Below are 18,574 nucleotides of genomic sequence, written 5' to 3'. Positions count from 1 at the left end.
GCAGGCTCTGGTCACCACAACACCAGTCGCACCTCCTATCAAGGGGATAACAGCCAGCACACACTGAGGAAAGAGGCAGCAGGCATCCATACTAAAAACAGTCCTTGCACCAAAAAAATATTAAATCCATGCAGGCTACACAGGGACACTCCCACATAAAAATAGCCCTCCAAGACCACAGTAGATAATTGTTTCTCCTAAACTCACAGAGCAAGAGAAATATAAGTAAAATGAAGAAGGAGAGGGACCACTCCCAATTAAAATATCGAGAGAATTCCCCTGAAAGAACAAACATGAAACAGGCCTCTTCAAAAAGGAGATAATGAAAATACTGAAGGAATTAAGAAAGGCTATTGATAGAAATGCAGATTACTGTAAAAAGTCCATCGACAGATGAATGGATAAAGAAGATGTGGCACATATATACAATGGAATATTACTCAGCCATAAAAAGAAATGAAATGGAGGTATTTGTAATGAGGTGGATGGAGTTAGAGTCTGTCATACAGAGTGAAGTAAGTCAGAAAGAGAAAAACAAATACAGTATGCTAACACATATATACGGAATCTAAGGGAAAAAAAAAAAAAAAGGCCATGAAGAACCTAGTGGCAAGACGGGAATAAAGACACAGACCTACTAGAGAATGGACTTGGGGATATGGGGAGGGGGTGGGGTGAGATGTGACAGGGTAAGAGAGTGTCATGGACATATATACACTACCAAATGTAAAATAGATAACTAGTGGGAAGCAGCCGCATAGCACAGGGAGATCAGCTCGGTGCTTTGTGACCACCTAGAGGGGTGGGATGGGGAGGGTGGGAGGGAGGGAGATGCAAGAGGGAAGAGAAATGGGAACATATTGTATATGTATAACTGATTCACTCTGTTATAAAGCAGAAGCTAACACACCATTGTAAGGCAATTATACTTCAATAAAGATGTTTAAAAAAAAACATTTATGAGAAAAACAAAAACAAAAAAACAAAAAACAAAAAAAAAAAGGAACTAGAAACTATAATGAGGAGTCAAGAAACATTTGAAGATTCATTTGCTGAGACGAAAGCAGAACCAAAGGCTACGAATAGCAGAATAAATAATGCAGAAGAACGAATAAGTGACCTGGAAGATAGAGTAAAGGAAATCACCCAATCAGGACATCAGACAGAACGTCAAGTGAAAAAAATGAAAGCAATGTAAGAGACCTATGGGAGAATATAAAGCATGCCAATCTACACATAATAGGTATCCTAGAAGGAGAAGAAAGAGAAAAGGGGATCGAAAATGTATTTGAAGAAATTATGGCTTAAAACTTCCCAAAGCTAAAGAAGGAAACAGATATCCAGATACAGGAAACACAGAGGGTCCTGAACAAGATAAACCCAAAAAGACCTATACCAAGACATATTATAATAAAAATGTCAAAAGTTAAACATAAAACGAGGATTCTAAAGGTAGCAAGGGAAAAACACAGAGTTAATGACAAGGGAACCCCCATAAGGCTATCAGATGATTTCTCTACAGAAACATCGCAGGCCAGAAGGGAGTGGCAAGATATATTCAAAGTCCTGAAAGGGAAGTATCTGCAACCTAGGACACTCTACCTGGCAAGATTATCATTTAGAATAGAAGGAGAAAAAAAGAATTTCTCAGACAAGCAAAAACTAAAAAAATACAGCAATATTAAACCTATCCTAAAAGAAATATTGAAAGGTCTTCTCTAAACAGAAAAGTAGTAAGAATCTATAGGAAAGAGAAGATCACAATTATTTTTCTAGAATGTGTTTGAGCCTAAGTGACTACCAGTCTAAAGCAAGTAGATAAAGGAAGGGGTTAACATACCTGAAAAACAGGGCAACCACAAATCAAAAACATACAATAGATTCACAAAAATCAAAAAGAAAAAACTATAAGCATAATACAAAAGAAAAGCATCAAACCACAAAAGGAAAAACAAAAAGAAAAAGGGACAAAAGAATATAAAATCAACAGGAAAACAAGGTTTAAAATGGCAATAAATATATATCTATCAAAAATTACCTTAGTACTTCCCTGGTGGCGCAGTGGTTAAGAATCCGCCCGCCAATGCGGGGGACACGGGTTCGAGCCCTGGTCCGGGAAGATCCCACGTGCCGTGGAGCAACTAAGCCCATGCGCCACAACTACTGAGCCTACATTCTAGAGCCTGTGAGCCACAACTATGGAGCCTGCATGCCACAACTACTGAAGCCTGCGCTCCTAGAGCCCGTGCTCTGCCACAAGAGAAGCCACCGCAATGAGAAGCCTGGGCACTGCAATGAAGAGTAGCACCCGCTCACCGCAACTAGAGAAAGCCCGCGCACAGCAAGAAAGATCCAACACAGCCTAAATAAATAAATTAATTAATTAAAAAAAAAAATTACCTTAATGTCAATGGACTAAACGCTCCCATCAAAAGACACAGAGTGGTAGATTGGATAAAAAACCAAGAGTCTACAATATGCTGCCTACAAGAGACCCACTTTAGGGCAAAGGACACACGTGTATTAAAAGTGAGGGGATGGAGAAAGATACTGCATGCAAACAGAAATGAAAAGAAAGCAGGGGTCGCAATACTCATATCAGACAAAACAGACTTTAAAACAAAGGCTATAAAGAAAGATAAAGAAGGACACTATATAATAATAAAAGGATCAATACAAGGAGAGGATATTACATTTGTCAACATATATGCACCCAATATAGGAGCACCCAAATACAGATAACAAATACTAACAGACATAAAGGGAGAAATTGACAGGAATATAGTAATAGTAGGAGACTTTAACACCCCTCTCACATCAATGAACAGAGCTTTGAGACTGAAAATCAATAAGGCAACAGAGGTCCCAAATGATACATTAGAACAGTTAGACTTAATTGATATCTTCAGGACATCACATCTAAAAAAAAATACATTCTTTTCAAGTGAACACAGAACATTTTCTAGGATTGACCACACACTTGGGCACAAAACAAGCCTCAACAAATTTAAGAGTATAGAAATTATTTCAAGCATCTTTTCTGACCACAACGGCATGAAACTAAAAATCAACCACAGAAAAAGAAATGAGAAAAAAACAATTACATAGAGACTAAACATGCTACTAAAAAACCAATGGGTCAGGCTTCCCTGGTGGTGCAGTGGTTAAGAATCTGCCTGCCAATGCAGGGGACACGGGTTCGAGCCCTGGTCCAGGAAGATCCCACATGCTGCAGAGCAGCTAAGCCTGTGCACCACAACTACTGAGCCTGCACTCTAGAGCCCACAAGCCACAACTACTGAGCCCACGTGCCACAACTGAAGCCCACGAGCCTAGAGCCCTGCTCCGCAACAAGAGAAGCCACCATAATGAGAAGCCCGCACACCGCAACGAAGAGTAGCCCCCACTCACCGCAACTAGAGAAAGCCCACATGCAGCAACGAAGACCCAACACAGCCAAAAATAAAAATAAAAAAATAATAATAAAAAAAAAACCAATGGGTCAATGATGAAATCAAAGAAGAAATTAAAAAATACCTTGAGCAAATGACAATGAAAACACAACCATACAAGAACTATGGGATGTAGCAAAAGCAGTTCTTAGAGGGTAGTTCATAGTGATTCAGGCCTTCTTTAAGAAACAAATATCTCAAATAAACAACCTAACACACTACCTAAAAAAATTAGAAAAAAGAACAAACAAAACCTAAAGGAAAAGATAATAAAGCAAAGGAAAGATAATAAAGATCAGAAAGGAAATAAATAAAAGAGAGATTAAAAAACAAGCAAAAATATCAATAAAACAAGAGCTGTTTCTTTGAAAGGGTAAACAAAATTGACAAACCTTTGGCCAGGCTTACCAAAAAGAAAAGAGAGAAGATCCAAATAAAATAAGAAATGAAAGAAGAGAAATCACAACAGATACCACAGAAATACAAAAAACCATGAGAAAATACTATGAACAATTATATGCCAACAAATTTGACAACCTCCAAGAAATGGACAACTTCCTACAAACATACAGCCCACCAAAACTGAATCATGAAAAAAGAGACAACTTAAACAGACCAATCACTAGAAAAGAAATCAAATCTGTTAAAAAAAAAAAAAAAAAAAGCAAACAAAACAAAACCTGCCTAAAATAAAATTCCAGGACCATATGGCTTCACAGGCAAATTCTACCAAACATACAAAGAAGAACTTATACTGATCTTTCTCAAATTCTTCCAAAAGACTGAAGAGGAAGGAACACTCCCAAAGACATTCTATGAAGACACCGTCACCCTGTTACCAAAAGCAGACAAAGACACTACCAAAAAAGATAATTACAGGCCAATATCTTTGATGAATATAGATGCAAAAATTTTCAACGAATTATTAGCAAACCGAATCCAACAACACATAAAAAAGGTCATACACCACAACCAAGTTGGATTCATCCCAGGATCACCAGGATGGTTCAACATATTCAAATCAATCTACATGATATACCACATCAACAAAAGAAAGGACAAAAACTACATGATCATCTTAATAGATGCATAAAAAGCATATGATGAAATTCAACACCCATTCATGATAAAAGCCCTTACAAAATAGGGTATAGAGGGAACGTATCTCAACATAATAAAAGCTATTTATGACAAACCCACAGCCAACATAACACTCAATGGTGAAAAACCAAAAGCCTTCCTGCTAAAATCTGGAACAAGACAAGGGTGCCCACTCTCACCACTTCTCTTCAACATAGCATTGGAAATCCTAGCCACAGCAATCAGACAAGAAATAGAAATAAAAGGTATTCAACTTGGTAGGGCAGAGGTAAAATTATCATTATACACAGATGACATGATAATATATATAGAAAACCCTCAAGACTCCACACAAAAACTAATAGAACTGATAAACGAATCCAACAAGGTAGCAGGATACAAGATTAACATAAAGAAATCAATTGCATTTCTTTACACTAACAATGAAATACCAGAAAGGGAATGTAAACAAATAATCCCTTTTAAAATCACACCAAAAAAAAAAAAACTTAGGAATAAACCTCACCAAGGAGGTGAAAGACTTATATGCTGAAAACTATAAAACCTTAATAAAGGAAATTAAAGACGATTTAAAGAGGACTTCCCTGGTGGCGCAGTGGTTGAGAGTATGCCTGCCAATGCAGGGGACATCGGTTTGAGCCCTGGTCCAGGAAGATCCCACATGCCGCAGAGCAACTAAGCCTGTGTGCCACAACTACTGAGCCTGCGCTCTAGAGCCCACAAGCCACAACTACTGAGCCCGCAGGCCACAACTACTGAGCCCACGTGCCTAGAGCCTGTGCTCTGCAACAAGAGAAGCCACCACAATGAGAAGCCCATGCACCACAATGAAGAGCAGCCCCTGCTTGCCGCAACTAGAGAAAGACCGTGTGCAGCAACAAAGACCCAACACAGCCATAAATTAATTAATTAATTAATTATTTTTAAAAAGATGATTCAAAGAAATGGAAAGATATCCCATGCTCTTGGATTGGAAGAATATTGTTTAAATGGCCATACTACCCAAAGCAATCTATAGGTATAATGCAATACCTATGAAATTACCCATGACATTTTGCACAGAAATAGAACAAATAATAATAAAATTTATATGGAATCATAAAAGACCCAGAATTGTCAAAGCAATCCTGAGGAAAAAGAGCAAAGCTGGAGACCTAACCCTACCAGACTTCAGACAATATTACCAAGTTATAGTAATCAAAACAACATGATATTGGCACAAAAACAGGCATATAGATCAATGGAACAGAAGAGAGAGCCCAGAAATAAGCCCACACACCTATGGTCAATTAATCTTCAACAAAGGAGGCAAGAATATACAATGGAGAAAAGACAGTCTCTTCAGCAAGTGGTGTTGGGAAAGCTGGACAGCTGCATTTTAAATCAATGAAGTTAGAATACACCCTCTCACCATACACAAAAATAAACTCAAAATTACTTAAAGACCTAAATATAAGACAAGACACCATAAAACTCCTAGAAGAGAACATAGGCAAAACATTCTGTGACATAAATCATACCAATGTTTTCTTAGGTCAGGCTCCCAGGGCAATAGAAATAAAAGCCAAAATAAACAAATGGTACCTAATCAAACTTAAAAGCTTTTGCACAGCAAAGGAAACCATAAACAAAACAAAAAGACAACCTACAGACTGGGAGAAAATATTTGCAAATGATGTGACCAACAAGGGCTTAATTTCCAAAATATACAAATGGCTCGTACAACTCAACGACAAAAAAAACCCCAAACAATCCAATCCAAAAATGGGCAGAAGACGTAAATAGACATTTCTCCAAAGAAGACATACAGATGGCCAAGAGGCACATGAAGAGATGCTCAAGATCCCTGGTGGTCCAGTGGTTAAGAATCCGTCTTGCAATGCAGGGGACTCTGGTTCAATCCCTGGTCAGGGAACTAAGAACCCACATGCCATGGGGCAACTAAGCCCGCGTGCCACAACTACTGAGCCCATGTGCCACAACTAGAGAGAAGCCCGCACACTGCAATGAAAGATCCTGCGGGCTGCAACTAAGACCTGATGCAGCCAAAAATATATAAATATTTTTTTAAAAAAGAGTAAGAATGTATATATTCATATATATATATAACTGAGTCACTTTGCTGTACAGCAGAAATTGACATAGCATTGTAAATCAACTATACTTCAATAAATTGTTTTTTAAAAAAAGGAAAGAAAACCAAACTAAATGTAAAAGAAGCAGAAGAAAGGAAATAAAAGACTTGGATGAAGATAAATGAAACAGAGATTAGACAACAGAGAAAACCCATAAAACCAAAAGTTGGCTCTTTGAAAATAACAAAAAGTGAACAAACCATTAGCTAGACTGACCAAGAAAAAAGGAGAAGAATCAAATGGCTAACATCGGAAATGAAAGTGGGGACATCACTACTGACCCTGCAGAAATAAGGATTATAAGGAAATACTATGAACGACTGCCCACGATTAAATAATCTAAATAGTCCTCCAGAGTTGGAAGACTCACATCTGCTGGTTTCAAAACTTTAGTACAAGCCTACAGTCATGGAGATGGCGTGGTACCACTCTACAAGGCCAAGGTCTAAGGACTAAGGCAGGGCACTTGCCTTGAAGCTTCATCTCGGAGCACAGCTGAGCAGCCAGCACCTGCACCCTGGAAAGGGAACCTGGGGCTTGCTTCTGAGTCCAGCCTCTCAGCTCCTGTCTGTAGTTTAGCACGTGTGCCACAGAGCCAACCAGATCCTCTGTAAACTTGGAGACCACAATTTTACCATTAATCGCATTTCTGTTGTGACCTATGACCAACATCACATCAACATGGGGAAGGGCGTCTCATCTCTTTAAGGCCAACTGTGATGGACCACAATACGGAACAGATCATGTAACTTGGGTAGTTACTCATTTTTCTAATGATACCTTTGGCTGGTCTAGATTGCCAGTGCCTTTTTGTCCAGGAGTTCTGACCTCAACCAGTGATGTGGTCTAGGTACCTGCCCCCCGCCAGGGTGGACTTGTGCACAATGCCTCCATCAGCTGCTTAATCGTCCTAGGTCCCCCACCAAAGGACACCAAGGCTGCTTGGGATGGCTGCGAAGGGCCTGATGGCCTCTTACCTTTTGGACCTCTCTTGCTTTCACGGGACCTTCTGTGGCAGAAATCATTTTCCAGATCACGAGACTCTTCTCCTCGGCATTTCCTTTCAAAAGGTGGGACATGGACACTGTGAACTGCTCCTGGGAGATGCGCTCACTGGGCCCCTTGGTCTTCCCGGTCACGTCCACCCTCTGCATGCCCTCAAACAGCCTGGTGACCATCTCTGCGGGAAGAGCTTCCCCCACGTGGCTCTGCGGGGACAGGTAGGTGAAAAGGTCAGACAGGGTGCCAGTCAAATGAGGCAGGATGATGGAAAAACAGCTAAGGGAGAAAGACCAACCACTGCCACCAGCACATAACCTTCCTAGATCCCCAAATGCACCATCTCTCCCCGCCTAAGGGCATCATGACACCCCAGGACCCACACACCTGACGCATCCTGGCTTGTGGCTCAGCTTGGCCATCAGACTCTTCCATCATCTGTTCCCATCCTGCCCTCCAGACTTCCCAGTCTCCCCAGACTGGCCGTGTCATTCCTGCCTCTGGCCATCGTCTGCTCTTCACTCTGCTTACATCATCTCCTCAATTCTAGATTCTAGTAGCTGTCATTCGCATGTCTAACTTTATTTACATATGGAACATACGGTCTGTGTAGTGCTAAATTGGTCTCCTCTATATTATGGACTTCCAAATATATTAGCTAGCTTTATCAATCCAAGTTCTTTGTGCTCAATATGCATTGGAAAGGGGGGGGGAGGATAAATTGGGAGATTGGGAGTGACATATACATACTACCATATATAAAATAGATAACTAATAAGGTCCTACTGTATAGCACAGGGAACTCTACTCAATACTCTGTAATGACCTATATGGGAATAGAAGCTAAAAAAGAGTGGATATATGTATATGTATAACTGATTCACTTTGCTGTATAGCAGAAACTAACACAACACTGTAAATCAACTACACTCCAATAAAAATTTTTAAAAATTAATAAAATCTAGTTCTTGGGACTTCCCTGGTGGTCCAGTGGTTAAGACTCCACGCTGCCAATGCAGGGGGCATGGGTTCAATCTCTGGTCAGGGAACTAAGATCCCACATGCCACGCGGCACGGCCAAAAGATTAAAAAAAAAAAAATCTAGTTCTTAATTGTCTTGCCAGTAACATTCTGTAAATATCCTTTTCTCTTTTTTTTATTTTTATTTTTTATTTAATTTTATTTTTAGCTGCATTGGGTCTTCGTTGCTGCACACGGGCTTTCTCTAGTTGCGGCGCGTGGGGGCTACTCTTCGTTGCAGTGAGTTCCTCTCACTGTGGTGGCTTCTCTTGTGGAGCACAGGCTCTAGGCCCACGGGCTTCAGTAGTTGTGCCACGTGGGCTCAGTAGTTGTGGCTCGTGAGCTGCAGAACACAGGCTCAGTAGTTGTGGCGCACGGGTTTAGCTGCTCTGCGGCATGTGGGATCTTCCTGGACCAGGGCTCAAACCCGTGTCCCCTGTACTGGCAGGTGGATTCTTAACCACTGCACCACCAGGGAAGCCCCACCCTATTTATCTTGATAAACACCTGTGAATGCTGTCACCAACTCAGCAGTTAAGTCCCTAAGTGGCCTGTCTTGTTCTGTCTACTCCAGCTTAGTGGGTGACCCAGCAGACTGGGGTGCTTTTGGTCTAGTGGAGATACACACATGATACACACACACACACACACAGCTGTGACCCCAATCCTCCCTGGCCTGTTTCCTCAACTATAAGGTGAGTATGTTGGGGTGGGCCGATGAGGTCTCTTCGCTGCTGTCTCGCTCTGAGCACCCAAACCACCCAAACGCGTGGCTAAGAGCCCCATGGAACGGGGCCAACAGATGGGTAAATGGGCAGTTCTCACTCGCTGTCAGGTGAACCTTGACTCTGAAACTTCGTTATTTTGTTAGGAAAACCACAAAACTCCTAGGACGTCAAACACTTATGAATCCTAAAGGCCAAGGTGGACTTGAAACTTTGCAGTTACTGGACCCACAAATACAGCTAAGGGCAGCCTGTCACTCGTCTGGAGGGAAACCGGGGACAGTGGTTCAAGAGACAGCAAGAGGCCAGCCCCTCTAGTCAACCTCAAGCGGGAAAAGTCCCCAAAACACTGTGATACGAAGGCTGAGCAGAGCAGCTGCAACACGGACCACAGAAGCCACAAAGCTGAAAATAGGTACTATCTGTCCCTTTCCAGAAGACACATCCCTCAGTGTTCCCACACCTGTCCTACAGGAACAGACAGCCATTTTGGTCTGACCCCTCTCCAAACTAAACAGGGACTTCTGACTGTTACTCTTGCCTTCAGTGCCTGCAGAGAGAAGGATCTGGGCGAGGTACTGGAGCCGAGTTCCTCTGACGACAGAGAATCAAACAATCTGTCAATCTCGGCCTGCTCCTCAGGAAGAAACCGCGAGGAGAAACTCTGCCCCGGGTGGCTCTTGCTATTCCCCATCTGTCCTTGTAGCTGGCAGGATTCTCTGCAGAAGGAAAGTTCACACCCAGTTAGGAGGGAAATCAAAATGTAATAATCATAGAAAATAAACATCGATAATTATATGGTCAAGGTAATCAATATTGACCTACTTGCAAAATGCAGCTACAACACATCAGAGCTATGTAATGTTGTTTCAGTGTGGTAGAAATTAATGGTCAACACAAAGTGGGAAAACCCAATTCTAATTCCTCTCACTGCCTGAGGCCTGCTCATAACTGCCAACCAACAGTCTGGATTTCTTTATTCGAAAACAGTTTCTAAGCTAATGTAACTAAAATGTAGAAAAAACAGGATTTCAATCTAAATATTCATTTTTTAAAAGTCTGAGTTGAAAAAATAATCTATAAAACTGGATGATCACACATATTTAAATAAAATCAACACCCTGCAAATATCACCTACAGAGCAGATGTGCTATTAGACATGTTTTTCCCTTTGTGATCCTGGCTCCACCTGGCTGGCTGTATGGTCTTGGGCAAGCAACCAAAACTCTCTGTGCCCCAGTTTCCTCGTTTGTAAAATGGGAATAATCACAGCCCACCCTCAGATGGCTGTGATCATGGTTGGCCAAAGCTGTGAGATCAGGACTTCCCTAGTGGTGCAGTGGTTAAGAATCTGCCTGCCAATGCAGGGGACACAGGTTCAAGCCCTGGTACAGGAAGATCCCACATGCCGCGGAGCAACTAAGACCATGCACCGCAACTACTGAGCCTGCGCTCTAGAGCCCACGAGCCACAACTACTGAGCCCGCATGCCACAACTACTGAAGCCCATGCACCTAGAGCCCACGCTCCACAAAAAGAGAAGCCACCGCAATGAGAAGCCCGCAGACCACAACGAACAGCAGCCCCTGCTCGCCGCTACTGGAGAAAGCCCACATGCAGCGACAAAGACCCAACGCAGGCAAAAATAAATAAATAAAATTAATTTATTAAAAAATAAATAAGTAGCATACAAAGGAATTCCCATAACATTATCAGCTGATTTTTCAGCAGAAACTCTGCAGGCCAGGCTGCTCCGAGCCCGCCCGCCACGGTCTCCAGCGCCAGCTACACTGCTGCCGCTGTCACTATGGCCCATTACAAAGCCGCCGACTCGAAGCGCGAGCAGTTCCGGAGGTACTTGGAGAAGTCGAGGGTGCTGGACACGCTGACCAAGGTTTTGGTAGCCTTGTATGAAGAACCAGAGAAACCTAATAGTGCTTTGGATTTTTTAAAGCATCACTTAGGAGCTGCTACCCCAGAAAATCCAGAAATAGAGCTGCTTTGCCTAGAATTGGCAGAAATGAAAGAGAAATATGAAGCTATTGTAGAAGAAAATAAAAAACTGAAAACAAACCTTGCTCAGTATGAACCACCTCAGGAGGAGAAGCGTGCTGAATAGGATTCTTCTCAGTTGAAAAGACACTGAAAAATGGTTTCGTATGACTTGAATAGTTTGTATAGTATATAATCTTTTCCGAACAGATGCTATAGCACTCTTTTAATATGTTAAATTCACCTATCACACTTTAACTGTTATAAACACATATACTTAGAATCACCAATAAAAACTCAATATAACTTTCTTCGGGTCTTAAAAGCAGGAGAATCAAAAGGGAATCCTGAAAAAAAATCTAAACACAGCCATCTAATTCATTACCTTAAAAGACATTCTGTTTATTAGTCTGACTAGGAATGATGGTACTGGTTGTATTTTAGCCGAGGAAGTTTAGCATGGAGCTATTCCTTGGTTTAGTTCAGGATATGAACACAGGTACAGTCATTCTTTAAAATGAAGATGACAGTGTTGTTTATATTTTCTGTAGGCAGCTGGAGAGATCTGTGTGACATAAGATACTGTTGCATGGGGTCTCATGAATCTTCTGCTCTTGTTTATATAATGTGGAACAAATGACTCTTCTTTGCCACCACTTTGCCTTAGATAACTGTGTGTGTGCCAGTGTGAACTCTGACACCACGTTTCCTTCTATGCAATCATGCCCTATCTGATAATGTTGCCTTGCTTTGCTATGTGCTTCCGTGGGTCCCAGTTGCACATTGGCCTTTCTGTGTTGTTCTTCAACTTGCTATAATAGCAGTTATCCTGATTGTAATCTATATAACTTTAAAGAGAATCACACTGTTCCCCTGCCTTACTTGTTGCTTAGCTGAACACAGAACAGAGGCAATATAAAATTCTGGGTTCACGCACAAGCTGGGACAAGAAGGGGAATGAGCCATATATCATGGAAAATTATAGTTTGTGGGTATAATTATATAGTGCCTTTTTCCCCTCAAAGTATTTTACTAGCCTTGAATTCATTTTATCTTCATTATCCCTGTGAAGTAGGTAGGCAAGTATGAGGGGAGGTGGGGTGCTGAATTTTTAGGCCAAAGACTGATATGAATACAAATTATTTACTAATTGTAGAACCTTGGGCACATCAGTTAATTGCTCTGAGATTCACTTTCCTCATCTGTTAAATGGGAATAATATCTGTGCTGCCTACCTCACAGGATTGTTGTGAGGGTCAAATGGAATGTATGTGAAAGATTTGTAAATGGTAAAGCACTATATTCTTGTTAAAAAGAAAAAAAAAAAGAAAAAAAGAAACTCTGCAGGCCAGAAGGGAGTGGCAGGATATACTTAAAGTGATGAAAGAGAAAAACCTACAACCAAGATTACCCAGCAAGGATCTCATTCAGATTCAATGAAGAAATCAAAAGCTTTTCAGACAAGCAAAAGCTAAGAGAATTCAGCACCACCAAACCAGCTTTACAACAAATGCTAAAGAAACTTCTCTAAGTGGGAAACACAGAGAAGAAAAAGATCTACAAAAACAAACCCAAAACAATTAAGAAAATGGTAATAGCAACATACATATCGATAATAACCTTGAGTGTAAATGGATTAGATGCCCCAACCAAAAGATACAGACTGGCTGAATGGATACAAAAACAAGACCCATCTATATGCTGTCTACAAGAGACCCACTTCAGACTTAGCAACACATACAGACCGAAGGTGAAGGGATGGAAAAGGATATTCCTTGCAAATGGAAATCAAAAGAAAACTGGAGAAGCACTACTCGTATCCAATAAAATAGACTTTAAAATAAAGACTGTTACAAGAGATAAGGAGGGACACTACATAATGATCAAAGGATCAATCCAAGAAGAAGATATAACAATTATAAATGTTTATGCACCCAACATAGGAGCACCACAATACGTAAGGCAAATGCTAACAACCATGAAAGCAGAAATCAACAGTAACACAATAATAGTGGGGGACTTTAACACGTCACTTACACCAATGGACAGATCATCCAAACAGAAAATAAACAAGGAAACACAATCTTTAAATGACACAATAGACCAGATAGATTTAACTGATATTTAAAGAACATTCTACCCAAAAGTGGCAGAATACACTTTCTTCTCAAGTGCACATGGAACATTCTCCAGGATAGATCACATCTTGGGTCACAAATCAAGCCTCAGAAAATTTAAGAAAATTGAAATCGTATCAAGCATCTTTCCTGACCACAACGCTATGAGACTGGAAATCAATTACAGGAAAAAACCTGTAAAAAACACAAATACATGGAGACTAAACAGTGCGCTACTAAACAACCGAGAGATCACTGAAGAAATCAAAGAAGAAATAAAAAAATACAAAGGAACAAATGACAATGAAAACACGACGACCCAAAATCTATGGGACACAGCAAAACCAGTTCTAAGAGAGAAGTCTATAGCAATTCAATCTCACCTCAAGAAACAAGAAAAATCTCAAATAAACAATCTAACCCTACACATAAAACAACTAGAGAAAGAAGAACAAAGAAAACCCAAAGTCAGTAGAAGGAAAGAAATCATAAAAATCAGAGGAGAAATAAATGAAATAGAAACAAAGAAAACAATAGCAAAGATCAATAAAACTAAAAGCTGGTTCTTTGAGAAGGTAAACAAAATTGATAAACCCTTAGCCAGACTCATCAGAAAAAAAGGGAGAGGACACAAATCAATAAACTTTGAAATGAAAAAGGAGAAATCACAATTGATACTGCAGAAATACAAAGGATTATAAGAGATTACTACAAAGAACTATATGCCAATAAAATGGACAACCACGAAGAAATGGACAAATTCTTGGAAAGGTACAATTTTCCAAGACTGAACCAGGAAGAATTAGAAAATATATCCTAAAAAATATAAATATTTTTTGATAAAAAATATACCTATCACAAGAAATGAAATTGAAACTGTAATTAAAAATCTTCCAACAAACAAAGGTCCAGGACTAGATGGCTTCAGAGGCAAATTCTATCAAACATTTATTTATTTATTTATTTATTTTTAATTTATTAATTAATTTATTTATTTTTGGCTGTGTTGGGTCTTTGTTGCTGCCCGTGGGCTTTCTCTAGTTGCGGCGAGCGGGGGCTACTCTTCGTTGCGGTGCGCGGGCTTCTCATTCTGGTGGCTTCTCTTGTTGTGGAGCACGGGCTCTAGGAGCACGGGCTTCAGTAGTTGTGGCTTGCAGGCTCTAAGAGCGCAGGCTCAGTAGTTGTGGCACACGGGCTTAGTTGCTCCATGGCATGTGGGATCTTCCCAGACCAGGGCTCGAAGCCGTGTCTCCTGCATTGGCAGGCGGATTCTCAACCACTGCGCCACCAGGGAAGCCCTAACAAACATTTAGAGAAGAGCTAACACCTAACCCTTCTCAAACTCTTCCCAAAAATTGCAGAGGGAGAAACACTCCCAAATTCATTCTATGAAGCCACCTTCACCCTGATACCAAAATTAGGAAAAGATATCACAAAAAAAGAAAATTATAGGCCAATATCACTGATGAACACAGATGCAAAAGTCCTGAACAAAATACTAGCAAACAGAATCCAACAACACATTAAAACGATCATACACTATGATTAAGTGGGATTTATCCTAGAGATGCAAAGATTCTTCAATATATGCAAATCAATCAATGTGATATACCACATTAACAAATTAAGGAATAAAAACCATATGATAATCTCAACAGATGCAGAAAAGGTTTTTGACAAAATTCAACACCCATTTATGATAAAAACTCTCCAGAAAATGGGCATAGAGGGAACCTACCTCAACATAATAAAGGCCGTATATGACAGACCCACAGCAAGCATCAAACTCAATGATGAAAAACTGAAAGCATTTCCTCTAAGATCAGGAACAACACAAGGATGTCCACTCTCTCCACTCTTATCCAACATAGTTTTGGAAGTTCTAGCCACGGCAATCAGAGAAGAAAAAGAAATAAAAGGAATATAAATTGGAAAAGAAGAAGTAAAACTGTCACTGTTTGCAGATGACATGATACTATACATAGAAAATCCTAAAGATGCCACCAGAAAACTACTAGAAATAATCAATGAATTTGGTAAGGTTGCAAGATACAAAATTAATGCACAGAAATCTCTGGCATTCCTATATACCAACAATGAAAAATCAGAAAGAGAAATTAGGGAAACAATCCCATTTACCATCTCAACAAAAAGAATAAAATACATCGGAATAAACCTGCCTAAAGAGGCAAAAGATTTGTACTCAGAAAACTATAAAACACTGATGAAAGAAATCAAAGATGACATAAACAGATGGAGAAATATACCATGTTCTTGGATTGAAAGAATCAATATTGTGAAAATGACTATACTACCCAAAGCAATCTACAGATTCAATGCAATCCCTATCAAACTACCAATAGCGTTCTTCACAGAATTAGAATGCCATTACAATTCGTATGGAAACACAAAAGACCCCGAATAGCCAAAGCAATATTGAGAAAGAAAAATGGAGTTGGAAGGATCAGGCTCCCCGACTTCAAACTATACCACAAAGCTACAGTAATCAAGACAGTATGGTACTGGCACAAAAACAGAAATATAGATCAATGGTACAGGACAGAATGCCCAGAGATAAACCCACGCACATATGGGCACCTAATTTACGACAAAGGAGGCAAGAACATACAATGGAGAAAAGACAGCCTCTTCAATAAGTGGTGCAGGGAAAGTTGGACAGCTACATATAAAAGAATGAAATACACTCCCTACCATCATACACAAAAATAAACTCCAAATGGATTAAAGACCTAAAAGTAAGGCCAGACACTATAAAACTCTTAGAGGAAAACATAGGAAAAACACTCTTTGACATAAACCACAGCAAGATAATTTTTGACCCACCTCCTAGAGAAACAGAAATAAAAACAAAAATAAACAAATCGGACTTAATTAAACTTAAAATCTTTTACACAGCAAAGAAAACCATAAACAAGACAAAAAGACAACCTTCAGAATGGGAGAAAATATTTGCAAATGAAACAACAGACAAAGGATTAATCTCCAAATATACAAACAGCTCATGGAGCTCAATATCAAAAAAACAAACAATCCAATTAAAAAATGGATGGAAGACCTAAATAGACATTTCACCAAGGAAGACATACAGATGGCCAAGAGGTACATGAAAAGATGCTCAACGTCACTAATTATTAGAGAAATGCAAATCAAAACTACAATGAGGTATCACCTCATGCTGGTCAGAATGGCTATTAACAAAAAATTTAGAAACAATAAATGATGGAAAAGGGAACCCTCCTGCACTGTTGGTGGGAATGTAAATTGATACAACCACTATGGAAAACAGTATGCAGGTTCCTTAAAACACTAAAAATCGAACTACCATATGACCCAGCAATCCCACTACTGGGCATATACCCTGAGAAAACCATGATTCAAAAAGAGACATGTACCACAATGTTCATTGCAGCCCTATTTATAATAGCCAGGACATGGAAGCAACCAAAGTGTCCATCGACAGATGAATGGATAAAGAAGATGTGGCACATAGATACAATGCAATATTAGCCATAAAAAGAAACAAAATTGAGATATTTGTAGTAAGGTGGATGGACCTAAAGTCTGTCATAGAGTGAAGTAAGTCAGAAAGAGAAAAACAAATACTGTATTCTAATGCGTATATATGGAATCTAAAAAAAAAAAAAAAATGGTACTGATGAACCTAGTTGCATGGTAGGAATAAAGAGGTAGACATAGAGAATGGACTTGAGGACACGGGGTGGGAGAGGGAAGCTGGGGCAAAGTGAGAGTAGCACTGACATATATACACTACCGAATGTACAATAGTTAGCTAGTGGGAAGCAGCCGCAAAGCACAGGGAGATCAGCTCTGTGCTTTGCGATGACCTAGAGGGGTGGGATAGGGAGGGTGGGAGGGAGGCTCAAGAGGGAGGGGATATGGGGACATATGTATGCATATGGCTGATTCACTTTGGTGTACAACAGAAACTAACACAGTATTGTAAAGCAATTATACTCCAATAAAGATCTATTTATAAAAACAAAAGATAAAAAAAATAAAGGAAACTCCAGGTACCAAAAAAAAAAAAGTGAACAATTCAGTGGCATTTGGGACACTCACAACATTGTGAGACCACCACCTTTATCTAGTTTTAAAACATTTCCATCACCCCAAAAGACACCCCACACCCATTAGCGGTTATTCCCCATCCCCGATCCCTCAGCCCCTGGCAACCACTAATGCGCTTTCTCTGTGGATTTGCCTCTTTCGAACATTTCATGTAAATGAAATCATGCAGTACATGGTCTTTGGGGTCTGGCTTTTTTCAGTCAGCATAATGTTTTAAAATTTCATCTGCATCGTAGCAATGATCAGTACTTCATTCCATTTTATGGGTGAATAATATTTATGGTAGATGGAGATACCGTCTTTGGTTTATCCATCCATCTGGTGATGGACATTTGGGCTGCTTCTATCCTCTGGGTGTTGTGAACATATGTGTACACGTACTTATTTGAGTCCCTGCTTTCAAATTTGGGGGTGGCAGGTACTATACCTAGGAATGGAATTGCTGGGTTATATAATCTGATGTTCACTTTTTGAGGAATTGCCAAACTATTTTCTGTTTTACATTCCCAGCAGGAAAGCATGAGGGTTCCAATTTCTCCATATCCTCTCTGACATTCCTGCTATTTTTCCATCTTTTTAATCCAGCCATTCTGGCAGGGGTGCCCATCTGCCCCAAACAGGAAGCCTCCAGCAGAGGGCTCCTTGGACGGGAGCTGTAGCGCACTTGCAAAGGCTGCTGGAAATGGGTGCTTGTGCAGCCGAGTTTGGGGCTATCACTCACGGGCCACCTGATCTAAATGCTTCCAATTCTCAAGTGTTTCAGCAGCCTAAGAGCCAAGAAGGAAAACTTCCGGCCCTGGGCTCAAGGTCCAGCCTGCGTGAGCCTTTCTTCATGTCTAAGATACAGCGAGCGGCACCAGCGGGTGCCTGGTCCCCTCCAGGGGGCACAGCCCAGGCGGCCATGCCAAGGCAGACCCGTCCTG

The 18,574-nt window shown here is 40.3% G+C and overlaps 2 protein-coding genes across 6 annotated transcripts in view; one reads left to right on the top strand and one right to left on the bottom strand.

Moving 5' to 3' along the window:
• MEAK7 (MTOR associated protein, eak-7 homolog) overlaps positions 1-18,574 on the bottom strand; it is a 34,452-nt gene that overhangs the window by 11,226 nt on the left and 4,652 nt on the right. For 4 of the 5 annotated variants that reach the window (XM_057534917.1, XM_057534918.1, XM_057534920.1 and 1 more), the window contains 4 exons: positions 11,507-11,574; positions 9,974-10,151; positions 7,666-7,896; positions 7,159-7,303 (listed from right to left, as the gene is read on the bottom strand). In XM_057534917.1, coding sequence (XP_057390900.1) covers positions 7,159-7,303; positions 7,666-7,896; positions 9,974-10,126 — 529 coding nt within the window. In that variant the 5' untranslated portion in view covers positions 10,127-10,151; positions 11,507-11,574. The remainder of the gene's footprint in view (positions 1-7,158; positions 7,304-7,665; positions 7,897-9,973; positions 10,152-11,506; positions 11,575-18,574) is intronic. The other variant, XM_057534921.1, reaches the window with a different exon arrangement.
• Positions 11,240-11,730, top strand: LOC130705781 (c-Myc-binding protein-like). The gene has a single exon (XM_057534922.1). It carries the CDS (start codon positions 11,240-11,242, stop codon positions 11,549-11,551), a length of 312 nt encoding a protein of 103 aa, XP_057390905.1. The 3' UTR covers positions 11,552-11,730.

The sequence above is a fragment of the Balaenoptera acutorostrata genome, chromosome 19 (genome assembly GCF_949987535.1).
Source record: "Balaenoptera acutorostrata chromosome 19, mBalAcu1.1, whole genome shotgun sequence".
Lineage (NCBI taxonomy): Eukaryota > Metazoa > Chordata > Mammalia > Artiodactyla > Balaenopteridae > Balaenoptera > Balaenoptera acutorostrata.
This window is presented reverse-complemented; position numbering and strand designations above follow the sequence as displayed.

Excerpts from the sequence above, each read along its gene's own strand:
- LOC130705781 (XM_057534922.1), top strand. The coding sequence starts at position 11,240 with ATGGCCCATTACAAAGCCGCCGACTCGAAGCGCGAGCAGTTCCGGAGG.